Source organism: Monodelphis domestica, chromosome 3, assembly GCF_027887165.1.
Source record: "Monodelphis domestica isolate mMonDom1 chromosome 3, mMonDom1.pri, whole genome shotgun sequence".
In the NCBI taxonomy this organism is placed as follows: Eukaryota; Metazoa; Chordata; class Mammalia; order Didelphimorphia; family Didelphidae; genus Monodelphis; species Monodelphis domestica.
The window spans coordinates 110,739,233-110,752,720 of NC_077229.1; the positions used below are offsets into that span (position 1 = coordinate 110,739,233).

The 13,488-nt window shown below is 40.5% G+C and overlaps 1 protein-coding gene across 7 annotated transcripts in view; it reads left to right on the forward strand.

Annotated features, from left to right (window-relative positions):
• The window catches only part of LOC100032777 (maestro heat-like repeat family member 5), a 121,710-nt gene that overhangs the window by 52,974 nt on the left and 55,248 nt on the right, over positions 1-13,488 (forward strand). For 6 of the 7 annotated variants that reach the window (XM_056822991.1, XM_056822986.1, XM_056822993.1 and 3 more), the window contains 7 exons: positions 711-833; positions 3,629-3,708; positions 4,334-4,469; positions 5,726-5,821; positions 8,954-9,058; positions 11,433-11,568; positions 12,327-12,451. In XM_056822991.1, coding sequence (XP_056678969.1) covers positions 711-833; positions 3,629-3,708; positions 4,334-4,469; positions 5,726-5,821; positions 8,954-9,058; positions 11,433-11,568; positions 12,327-12,451 — 801 coding nt within the window. The remainder of the gene's footprint in view (positions 1-710; positions 834-3,628; positions 3,709-4,333; positions 4,470-5,725; positions 5,822-8,953; positions 9,059-11,432; positions 11,569-12,326; positions 12,452-13,488) is intronic. The other variant, XM_056822988.1, reaches the window with a different exon arrangement.

A 13,488-nucleotide genomic window follows, 5' to 3' on the forward strand; every position in this document is an offset into this window, starting at 1 on the left:
CCCATGTGATCAAGCACTTGTTTTTCTTCTGTGTTTCTATTCCCACAGTTCTTCCTCTGAATGTGGATAGTGTTCTTTCTCATAAACCCCTCTGGGGGTAGTTGGGTGGCTCAGTAGACTGAGTCAGCCCAGAGATGGGAGATCCTGGGTTCAAATCTGGCCTCAGACACTTCCTAGCTGTGTGACCCTGGGCAAGTCACTTAACCCCCATTGCCTAACCCTTACCTCTTCTGCCTTAGAACCAATACTCAGGATTAGTTCTAAGATGGAAGGTAAGGGTTTTTTATAAAAATAAATAAGTCCCTCTGGATTGTCCTGGATCACTGCATTGTTACTTATAAAGAAATCCATTATGTTTGATTGGACCACAGTGTATCAGTCTCTGTGTACATGTTCTCCTGGTTCTGCTCCTCTCACTCTGCATCAATTTCTGGAGGTCGTTCCAGTTCACATCGAATTTCTCCAGTTCATTATTCCTTTGAGCACAATAGCATTCCATCACCAACAGATACCGCAATTTGCTCAGCCATTCCCCAATTGAAGGGCATCCCCTCATTTTCCAATTTTTTGCCAGCACAAAGAACGCGTATGCCTCTACTTTCTCTGACACACACTAAACATGGTTCTGAAAGGGCACAAATGGATACCTATTCATACCCACATACTCTCTAACCTGATTTTTGATGTCTCCTTCTCCATGGGGTTACCAGGATGACACCCTCAAGCAAAGTTTCCTAGAGGCTACATTGATGCTGGTAGGGGCCATCAGCAGGAATGAGGGGGCCCACAGCTATGAGTTCACCCAGGTCCCTGAGCTGGTCGACTGCCTAATGGTGAGTAGAAGGGGATGGAGAAAGAAAGTGGCTCAACACGGGGGCTTGGGAAGACTGGAACAGGGGTTCCTTGGAGTGGGGAAGGAATTGAGCCCCTAAACCTGTGGAAATGTGGGCAGTGTCTGAACTGGAAGAGACCACAGAATACATTGAGCCCAACCCTTTTGTTTTGCAGATGACAAAACTATGACATAAGCAGTTCAGCTAAAATTTGAGCCTAGGCTCTCTGACTCAAAATCTAGCACACTTACCAATATCTCCATTATATCTGTGCCTTCCACAAGGGCTGGCTCCAATAGCATTAAGAACTATAAAAAGCTGGTCTTTCTGAACATGTACCCATGGTCTTCACATATAGTAAACACCCCCCCCATTTTGCTTTTACCTTTCTACTAATGCCCATATATCCTGCCTAGACAACCACAGTTCCCCAAATTTAGAATCCACCCCATTCTACAACTTGTACCTTGAAGACCTAGAAAACATTCTCTGGAAAGCACAAATAGAATCAACAAGAATTCTTGATAATCTACTATGTGCCCTGTATTAAAAGACTTAATATATTAAGAAAAATGTCCCAGCTATGACAGTGGTCTAACGGTGAATGAGTTCCCCATTACTGACAGCCTTTATCAGAGGCTAGGATGCCCAGTCAATCAACAAGTAGACTAACATTACTTAATGACTGTTTAACAGGAATGGGGATTCCTCTTCGAGTATGAATTTGACTAGATGGCCTCTGAGGGAAGTGGTCAACTCTCTCATTCTTTTTTTATTTAATTTTTAAAAATTCTTACCAAATCAATACTGTGCATTTTTTTCCAAGGCAGAAGAGAGGTAAGGGCTAGACAATTGGGGTTAAGTGATTTGCCCAGAATCGTGGAGCTAGGAATTATCTAAGGCCAGATTTAAACCCAGATCCTCCTGACTCCAGGCCTGGTTTCTATCTAGCTGCCCCTCAACTCTTTGATTATTAATGTCTAACTAGGTATAGTCATAATGATAATGGCCTTGGACCTGACATTAGCACCAGCTTCAACTCCCATTTTTAACATGATTACCTATGTGACCTACAGCAACTCATTTCTCTTCTCTAAGACTATTTTTTCATCCACAAAATTCAATCATGCTCAGGGACCCCAAAGGGTGTATATTTTAAAACACAGATAGAAGGTAACCACTTGACTCCCCTCCAGTCATTGCCCTAGAGAAGCATTGGCAAATGTTTTTGAATTCACATGCCCAAATTGCAACTTCAAGCTACCTGTGAGTCCCTACCCCACATTACCCCAGACAGTAGATGAAGAAGGTGCTTGCTTTGGGAGGCTGGATAAAGGAGCAAGGCATGCAAACAATGTCCTTGGGTGCTAGAAAGAGGGGTAACGGATCCCCTTCCCCCATGCCAGCCTGGCACACATGCCAATACTTCATCAACACCACCCTAGAATCTCTGAGAAAGCAATTACACTGGTGAAATATTTCTAGGTGGGGTGGGATATATATTCCACAGGTGAGATTTCAATGAGACAATGCATGCAAAGTGCTGGGAAAACTTGAAAAATCCTATCTAAATGTAATTATTATTATTATTATTATGCTTATTGATAAAATGAGAGGTTTGGGCTATTATTTCTGGGCTTCCATCCATTTCTAAACCCTATGAGACAATAGTAATGAGCTTTATATTTTTCAAAGTTCTTTCAAATCTATTATGTTTGTTGATTCCAGCAATTTTCCTGTGAGGTCACCAGAGCAAGAATTATCAGTTCTATTTGAAAGGTGAAGAAAAATGAGCCCCCCAAATGAGAAAGGACTTTCCCAAGGTCACACAGAAGAGTTGAGAATAGAACTCTGATCTCTAAATCCCATGTTCTTCCCAACCTTCTACCCTACCCCATTATTAAAGGAACTTTCTTTGCTCACGCGCACACACACACACACACACACACACACACACACACACACTCACACTCACATTTTCCCCAAAACTTATCTAAGACTCAGTTGCCTCTTTGCCAAGACCACTTTCCTTTTCTGATACAATGTACTGTCTCTAGTGGTGAGCCAATACTAGCTTGGCTATTATAGAGGAAGCTTTAGAGACTCTCTGAGAAGTCCCTTTGAGAAGGGTCTCTTACCTAAACAAGGATTTGCCCTAGGATGCCTTAAGTCTCCTCATCTGTAAAATGAGAGCTTGGATGAGATGGCCTCAAAGGTCTGATGCAGCTCTGTATCTGTAACCCTATATCCCATGATTGTGGTAGTGAATCTATGGCACACATGCCAGAGGGGTCACTCAGAGCCCTCTCTGTGGTCACACATGCCATTACCCCAGCACAGAGTTCAGCAGAGTTCATTACTAGAAAGCCAGAGAGATGTGGGGCTGAGCTGCTCTCCTCCCCCTCTACACAGGCACCTGAAGACATTTCTCACATCACCCACCTCTCTAAAAGGTTTGCCATCAGTGTCCTATGATCACTGAGAAGTATCTATCATGCCTCTGTCAATGGGGAACAGACCTCTAATCTAGGATAGAGAACAGCTTTGGGGTATAGATATGCCCACTTGTCCAGGACAGAGCTCTCTTTTGGGAAAAGGAATGTTCAGATCTCCCTTGGCAGGTCTTTATGAGGGAGGATATTCTCCAGCTTGAGAGATGTGGATAAAGAGTGGGAGAAGAAATCTCTATTTGAGACAAGCAGAGAGTTTGGCCTCTAGAGGGAATACCCAGTTTCTCTGTAGATGGCCTAAAGATCTTAGCTCTATGACTAATCTTTTATTTTGGGAATTTGAAGGTGCTGATAAAGAAAGAACCTCAGGACACACTCTGCACCACAACTCGACAGCAAGTCATGCGCATCGTTTCAGGCCTTTGGTAGGTTCCCTTGGACTCTCTCAGTCCTCCTCAGACCTATTCCCAGTGAAACAAGCATGCCCAGACACCACTAAACTAAAAAATACTGGTCTCGATTAGGTGGAGGATAGGAGAAAGGGGAGAATTCAAATTCATATGCCACAGTCATTTATAAAGTACCTACCGTGTGCAAAGTTTGGTAAAGCACAGTCCTTGACCTCATGAAACAAAGAGGCTAGTATTGTGATATACCACCAGGGATAAGAATAACCCAGAAAATAACACTCTATATGGGAGGAGGGAGGGGGGGGGATGCATTGATGAGGTACAAGTGAGAGTATAATCCCTTCTCCCTTCTAATTTCAGAAATTTCTATTGATTGATTTGTTTGTATTTCAAGTTTTTAACTGAATTTTTGTCCTCTTAAAATCTTTTTTCATATTCCTCCATCACTTTCAGATTCTTCTTTCATTGGTTGACATCATGATATGATAAAATATCTTTTAATATGCTCAAGGATGGAGCTCAAAGTTTTCAGACTAGGCACTAATTCCAATTGTCCTTTTCTTCTCTATTTGGTCCAGGTATATTTTTTAACTAACTCAAATTGTGCTTATATCCTCTTGTTTTTATGATAACCTGACAGCAAGCTGAGGCCACATTTGGACTCTAAGAGGAAATCCAAGGTTCTTTTTACTTGCTTCCAAAGCGTATACAAACTGCCCTTGGTGGAGACTCTGGAAAAACACACTTGTCTACTGGCCGATCCTCCTGATATACAGGTAACCAGGCCAACTGTTCTCCATTTCCCAGGGGTGTTCTTTCTGTTGACAGTCTTCTATATATACTGTTCCTTCTTCCCAACCAACCATTTGGAGACAACTCTCTGCTGATAACCAGAGGGTGGTAAGGGAAATTATAGGGAAAAGAAATTTAAACCACATCAGTCCTGGCAATGGAGCCACTATGAGACTGGTCCATTGGGAGGCAGACTGAGCCCCATCTGGAAAATTACCCACAATTATTTACAAGATGGTAAGGAATTTACTTGCTGAACAGCAATAATGTCTATTGGTGGTTCAGCCTTTTCAAATCACCATCTTGATGCTCTCCATTTTAAGATTGCTTACCAATACTACCTTTTTATGTTACATTAAGGGAGAATATAGAGGGGGGGAAAGACCCTTGGCATTGTCCACCATCATTCCTGTGTCTCTTTGTTTCATGGCCAATGAGAGTTATTGTTGGCTGACTTGCTGACTGAGAGCTCAGTCACTCAATAACATTAATGCAAAGAGAGAAAAAGGAGAAGTCTTTTTCTTCTATATGTTTATGAGTCAATATAACTCTTTCTACCTCTTTATTTATAGGAAACACATGAAGAAACCTTCCCTTTTGGGCAAATGAGGTAGAAAAAAGGTTGAAACTTGTAGGTCAATTCATATTTAGAAACAATTTATGAATAGTGAATGAATTTATGAATGAAATCACTCTAAAGAGTAAATCATCATAAGAATTTGCAAAATGGTTATGTGAACCAGCTTCATGTGTTGTTAGAGCTGGCCCTATGCTTTTACCACAGATGGATGGCCAACTATCCAATATTAGGTGGTTTGTCTTCACTTCCCTTTATCAGGATCCAAACACTTCTGGAACAAAAATACCCTAAAAATAGAAGGAAAACCTCAAAATGTATTCTCAAGAACAAAGCTATCACTGATCCTGAGACATAAAAAAACAACATATTATACCATATCAGAACTAAAAGAAACCTTATCAATGGCCTCTTCCAATTGACCTTACTATGTATCTTGAAAATGGCCCATACTAAAGGCCAGAAAGGGTGATGTACAAATGGGGGAAACTAGACAATATGTGACCAAAACATGAAGTTGAAAAATGGAGGGGAATGTCTATATCTGGCTCAAATCAACCCTGCCTCCTTAGTAGCTCTTGTCCAATTGAGTTTCCAAACAAGGCTATATAGGTACAATTCAGGATTCCTTCACCTCCTTAACTTCAGTTTCTCCCCTTTTAGAAACTCTACATGGATACCATGAATGCCTTGGATGAGCTTCTCCAGAGCTTAATCTCTGAGAATCCCAAGTCGGAAGAACTTCACTACTTGCTAGGGGTAACTAAAGTTTTGGTGGGAGGCAGAGGGAAACAGGTTTATGTGAGATACCATCCTCTGAGCCCATGAGGGTGGGAGATTGCATCTGACCTTTAAAGTTACCATGAACTGTTTCATCTTGCTCTTAATACATATTAAATACTTAATAAAACCATTTTCATACACTTGTGGGATGGGGGTATGACTGAAGACCAGGTCACAAAGTTTAGTCTAGGTTCCAATACCACTGTGATCTGAAGCAGGACATGAAATCATAGAACAATAGAATGTCTTAGCTTTTTAAAAGTCCCTTAGAATATGCAGGGAATGTCAGGGCTTAAAGGAACAATAGAATGCAGAATATATTTAGCAAGAGCTAAAATGAACTTAAAATCTACAACATAGAATGTTAGCTCTAATAGAAATGTTAGAACATAGAAGTACTAAAAGGACTTTAGAACATAGAATGTCAGAACTAGAAAGATCCTAAACTATAGAATGCCACTGTGCATGATGGAAGAGATCTTTGCTTCCAGCTAGTTGGATCCCTCGTTTTCAGAGAAGGAATCTGAAGTGTATAGGGAAAGTGGCTTGGTGTGACCATGGTCACATGAGGAAACCTGGACTTGAACTCAGGTCATAAGGTTAGGAAAAATAGCAGGTTTAAATGATAAAGAGATTGATTCTCTTATGAACTTGATGAGTTTGATGGGCCAATAATGAATGCAGATGCAAATTTCTAGTACACAATGAAATAGTACACAGAATGGAATGTAGGCTTGAGATCATGGTTGGAGACATTCATTTAGAAGTCATATACATAAAGACAATAATTGAATAAAAAGTCTCCTAAGAACAATGGAGATAGAGAAGAAGACTAAGATCAATAGTCTGTGGGAAGTCTATGTTCAGAAGGAAAGAAGTATCATGGAAATGGAAAGGGAATCTGGCATGGTATACTTCCAGTACAAGATGAAAATGTCCAGAAGGAATGGAGGCCAAATGTTACAGAGAGACCAAAATGGTGGGGACTAAAAGAATCATGTGGTATGTAATAAGAATGATGAAATTAACATGGTGACATACACTAGAAATCCTGAGTAATCACCACCATCATCACTGCTATCAACAATTACTCATCAATGATCATTGTAAGAGAAAATCCCTTATGTTTGTACATATAGCATTTTCCACCACATTAGCCCCATGTGGGCTGCATTTTTCCTCCTACTATGATTTAATCAACATCACCAGTGTCACCTGACTCATCAACATCACCATCCCCTGAACTAATGTTATTAACATTGAATTCCAGACACTACCATCAATATGACTATTCCTCAGCATCACTATTGTCATGACTGTTAATGTTGTATTCCCATCACCTTCATCAGCATCACTGTCATAATCATTCCCATCACTATCCCCATGACTTCAATCACCATTACTAACCTCCTCATCCTTACTACTATCATCATCACAATTTTATTCATCCTCATTACTATCATCACCTACATAAGATTACATTTATAAATCCATAATTGAATATAGTATTACATTTGTTGTTATAATGAATGCCAAGATAAAACCAGTAGGGAAGTTAGTATGGCCAAGAACTAAACTTGAAGGACCCTGGTTTTATGATTCTTCTCTAGCAAAATTCCCAACATTGTTCTCCTTAGTGCCAGGCTCAGACCACACAGGAGTGAAGGATACCCCTCCAAGATCCAACCTAGGGTTTAACATCCCTAGCACACCAATAATTTCCCAGTAATAAAGCACATCAACTGATATATTTTTTCTATTTACCCTCAAGGTCTAGCACTAATTCCACCTCTTCCAGGAAACTTTCTTTGACTCCTCTATGAAAGAATCATTCCTTTCCCTAGAAATAATAGAGCTTTTACTGCTTAAATCATCTTATCTTGCCTTTGATACACTCCGTTTCATGTTGATCTCTAGGGTCTCAAAGCCTACTTCAATTCCTTGGTCTAAGAACATGTATACAACAGGATCAGAAATCTCTTATGTTTATACATATAGCACTTTCCACCACATTAGCCCATGTGGACTGCATTTTTTCTTCCTATTATGATTTATTTGTATAAAATCCAAGTGCAACCCATGGTTGGTACAGTTTCAGCACATGTCTTCAGTGTTTTTTTTTTCCCTTTCACAAAGCTCTAAAAGCCTGAGAATATGATGTAGGGAGTGCCCTGGAATTAACTTTTAAAAAACTTGACTCCCAATCTCAGTTCTGCCTCTTACTACCTGTGTAACTTTTGGCAAGTCACTTCCCCTTCTCTTGGCTTTGATGTTCTCATCAATAAAATTAGTAGACTGGATTATATGATCTTTAAGGTCCCTTGAGAGAACTTTTATGACTTGAAACCTATATTTGAACTAGCATGTAGCTTTTCTATCCATTTCCTCACTTGGTCTTAGTGTTCTCAGAGGCAAGGCAAGTGGTTATTCTAACTATATTACAGATGAGAATATTGAGGTCTAGAGAAGTAAAGGGCTTTTCCTCCCATGACTACAGCACTTTAAACATTTTAAAAATATTCCCTATGAGGTAGGTGCTATTATCTCCATTTCACAGAAGAACCTGAGGCTCTAGTTAAGTGACTTGGCCAGGGTCTTATAGAAAGTAAATGTTAGAGGTAGGAAATGAGCCCAGGCCTTTTGATGCCCAATCAATGCACTTTAAACATACTGCACTACATATCATTCCCTCCAGATCAGAAATCCTTTTGTCAACATCCCCAGGCAAGTGTTGGTTGCATTCTATACTTACTAAGCACCTACTATTTGCTCCATTCTGTGCCCTGAGTAATGTGGAGAATAGAAGAAAATAAGAAAATGTCCCTGGAGGCAGGGGAGTCAAGGGAAACAAGAAGAAACACAAAGTAGGGTAAATGGTATAGTGTAATAGCAGTTCACAGAAAAAGAGACATCATTGTCTCTTACAGGAGCCAAGCAAAACTTTTGATCTGGAGTTTGGAAGATATAAACTGGATAAGCAGGGAGAAGAGAGGGAGCTATCTCCCAGTGGGATTAATGAGAATGGGGAAGGAGAGGCTCATGTCCTTTTGTAGGTCCTCCATCGATGCCAATAGATCTATCCTATCTTCCCCTTTTTCTCTCCCCCAGCACATGTACACCTGGCTGTCCTCTGAGAAGGTCCATGAGCGTCAACGAGCTGTTAGGAGCTGCATGGTTCTTCTCAAGTTTCTGGCCCAGAATGCCTGCCTGGATGTGAGTATGGTCAACTGGTCAACTGGACCTAACTGCATCCCTTCCTTTTGGACATGGAGATGTATGAATGAGCTCTTCCACATTATAGACTGTAGACCTAGGAGCTCCAGAAAATAAGTCAATCCTAATCTCTATCTCCTGCCAAGATTATACTTGAAAGAGAGGACAGGACTACCCATAATTATATCTAAGGAAGGGAGAATTCATGTCCACCCTGACCTCATAAGCACCATAGCTTCATTATCACTATTACATGCTACCATGCTAGGCTGGGAGGTGGGGGGAGAGGGGAAGGTAATATATCAGAGGCTTCCAAACCCAGGTCTTATAACACCAAATAAATTGCTCTTTCCATTATGCCGTATTTTCCCCCTTCCCTGCTTTATCTTCTTCATTCTCTTTCCTCTTTTGGCATTCTCTATATATTTTGTTGTTCTTTAGTCATTTATCTGTCGGGTCTGATTCTTCATGACCCCATTTGGGTTTGGTTGGCAAGAATTCTGAAGTGGTTTTCCACTTCCTTCTCCAAGTAATTTTACAGATGAGGAAACTGAGGTAAACAGGGTTAAGTGATTTGTCTAGGATTACCGAGCTAGTAAGTGTCTGAGATCAGATTTGAACTCAGGAAAATAAGTCTTCCTGACTCTGGGTCTGACACTGCACCACCTAGCTGCCCCCTCCACCTCTGTCTCTATCTCTGTCTCTTTCTCTCCATATATATGTATGCATATATACATGCATAGAAAATGGAAAGTCTGGTATTACTATAGTGGGTATTCCCTCAAATCCTCCAGACTTGCCTCCATCTATGCCTGCCTAACCTGGGTGATTCTTGTACATGTTCTTCTATCAATTCACCACAGACATTTCATCAGACGTCTTGGAAGCCTCTCTTCTCCTAACATCTGAGGGATACCAAAGGAGCTGTCCACATTAGCTCTTGAGCTCACCACACTGAGTAGTTATGAGCCTCATTCAGGAAGCTCCATAATAGACCAGGAATTGATGCAACTAGCATAAGTCATCCTTAAACAAAAGCCATCTGAAGGATATCACCATCTCTCAATAGGCATCCTGCTTCCTTTTGGACTTTGCATTATAGCCAAAACCTTAAATCTCCCTCTTTTATACCCCAGTTAGGTTTTCCTATTTGTATGTTCTCTCACTCTCTGAAATCACTCTATATTCACTATACATTTATACATGTTGACATATATATATACACATAGACATATACCTATATATGTGGATGTGTGTACATAAATATTTACATGCTACAAAATGTAAGTTTCTCACCCTGCCCTCACATTAAAAGGTAAATTTCTTGAGGAGAGAAATTTGTTTATTATTCTTGTATTCCTTGCATCTACCATACACGTAGGTGTTTAATAATTGCTTGTTGAATTAAAACAACTTGAATATTCATAATCGGAGTCATTCAGTTAAATTACTGCTGGGTTTGCTTCTCTCAAGGATCCTTATCTGATTCTAATATATGCATGGGGGACTTGTTAGAACAGAGCCTTTAAAAAAAAAAGGCTGCCTTTTGCTCTATCTACATGAGCAAATGCCATCTTTTCTTTCTACTTTTGGGTAATCATCAAACTTAGAAGAAATCTGTGAAATGACCTTTCAGTTGTTGTATGACATTAAAAACATAAGACCCTAGCATAAAGATTCTGGAATATTCCTCTCTCCAAGTGGTCACCATTTTCTATTAGTGAGTTCCTCAGGGGACTTCCAGGTCAGACATCTTTCATTCCTTTCCTAGCTCTGCTTCTCTTCCAGGATTCTCTACCATGCCTCAACTGCATTCTCACCTTGCAAATCCTTCCACCTCTGTAGTTCCCTTCTCCAGTTGTTAAGTTCCTCCCAGGACTTCCTTTTCAATGGAGGACCCAAGCAAGCCATCTTTCATTCCTCTCCCAGGTCTGCTTCTACATCTATCCCCCCGACCAATACTCCTTCCTCCTTTTCCTCCATTCCCCACTATTGAGCTCCCTTTGATGTATTTCCTTCCCTCATTAGAATGTAAGCTTATTCAGGGCAGAAACTGTTTATTTTCACTTGTACTTGTGTCCCCAGCCTTTGGCACATCTGGCACATAGTAAGGATTTAATAAATGTTTGGTGATTTGTCTTATGAAGGTGCTTAGGCATATTTTAGAGATAGAAAATCATGACATTCTCTGGCCATAAAAGAAGTAGGTAAATTATGGAAAGAACAATAATTTAGGAATTGGATAGCTTGGATTCAAATTGTGAACCTCAGTTTCCTCATCTATATAATGAAAGGGATGAGTTAGATGATCTCGTAGGTCACTTGCAGTTTGAAATCACACAGTTATATTCTCTTCTTTATTTTCTCTTGCCAGCCATCAGAGGAGTTCGGAAGAATTGGGCACGTTGTGGGCATGTTGGGCATGTTATGTCAGGATCCAGATAAGGACATACAACAACTCATGCTTGAAGCAGTTACCTACCTACACCAAATCTTCCTTTATCAGAAAGGTGATCCCTGGCAGGACCCCTAGCTTTTTGACTCACATTTCTTTCCCTATACCTTCTCCTAGGGGGTCATCATCAATCATAAACCCACCTCCAAACATTGGCCAAGCCCTGAGTATTGACCTTCCCCCAACACCGATAATCTCTATGACAACATGCTATGTGACCATGGCCTGGCCTTGACCTCAACCCATCATTGACTACATTTTCAAAGACTGAACCCTCCCTATTCTGACCTTGCCCCAAGTCTAAGTACCATTGATCCATCTCCATAACCATAGCCTCACTGTAACTTTGATCTCACAATATCCCTGACCTTACCCTCCACACCAGCTATGTCTCTCAGCATCAACAAAACTAAATCTTGACCATGCCATCTCAGCCCTGACCTTGTCCCCAACCTTGGCCATACCCTTAGCCCTTACCAAAGAACCAACCTTGAACTCCCCATATCCCTGACCACACTCGAGTTCTAACTCTAACTCACTTCTGATCATGCCCCAGGACCTTGCCTATATTCCGTTCCCATTCTGACCCAACCTGACCCAACCTGATCCCAATTCTGACCTTATATCTAGCCCTATACACACCCACTCTGACCATACCCTAAAACCATCTATATCTCCAAACATGGTGGATCTCTGCCTATGCCCCAACTTTTATTCTATTATCATTCTAACTCCAACTCTCTGAAGTGGAAACAGAGCCAGATAGATTTGTCTTTTAGGAAAGAGCAACTATTTCTAACCATCTTTCCTCAGCAGGTGTGGAGGCACCTGTCCTTTTTAGAAATTTCCGGGAAAATGAAGATGTCCAAAGTCTGTCAGATATGGGGCCAATACCCATGCCAGAGGCTCCTCTCAACGCCAGCTCCCACATTATCAAGGTTCAAAACGCTTGAGGGAATAGCAGGGTAGAGTGGGAGGGGTTGGTTTCTTTTTGGAGACACATAACTCTTCTAGGTCAACTAGAGGCCTTATCTCCCAGCCATTACTGAAGAGATAAGTGGAACATGGAAAGAGTGTTCAACTTAAAATCAGAGGAGTTGGATTTAAATCCTACCCAAGTCCCAGGCCTTTCTACCCAAATGAAATTTACCTTAGAGAAATCACTTAACTTTCCTGGGCCTCAATTTCCTCATTCTACAAGATGTTACCAGTTCTTTAACAGTGACAGATATACAGTACTTAATTAAAAAAAAAAGATTCCTGAAGTTAGACTATGTCATGGTCTTTGGTGATGGAGTTACTATCCTAATAAAAAAGTAGAATTCTATAGACATAATATAGTATGCCCAGATTTCAGCTAAGCATTTGACCATCTTGTTATCCCACAGAAGAATGGATAGAGATTGGCTGATTATATAGTTGGTAGATTTTATGACCTAACCTCAAAAGTAGTCATTAAAAGGGCCATAAAACTATACATACCATATGACCCAGCAATACCCCTACTGGGTCTGTACCCCAAATAGATCAGAGATAAAGGGGAAATGACCTACTTATATAAGCAGCTCTTTTCATAATGGCAAAGGGTAGCAACTGGAGCAATCTCCATCAATAGGGGAATGGTTGAACAATTTGTGGTATAGGGTTGTAATGGAATATTATTACTCCATAAGAAATGACAAATAGGATAAATTATAAAAGGCCTCTAAAGACTTATATGAACTGATGCAAAGTGAAATGAGTAGAACCAGAAGAACAGTTTAACAGTAACAGGAATATCATATGATGACCAACTGTGAATGACCAAACCATTATCAGCAAAAAAAAATTCCAAGATAACCCCAAGGGATTCATGATTTTAAAAAAATGCTCTCCACAGCCAAGTAAGGAGCCGTTGGAGTCTGATTACAAATCAAGGCACACCATTCTTCACTTCATGAGTTTTTTTATTGTATTGTGACATGTGTCTTCTGTC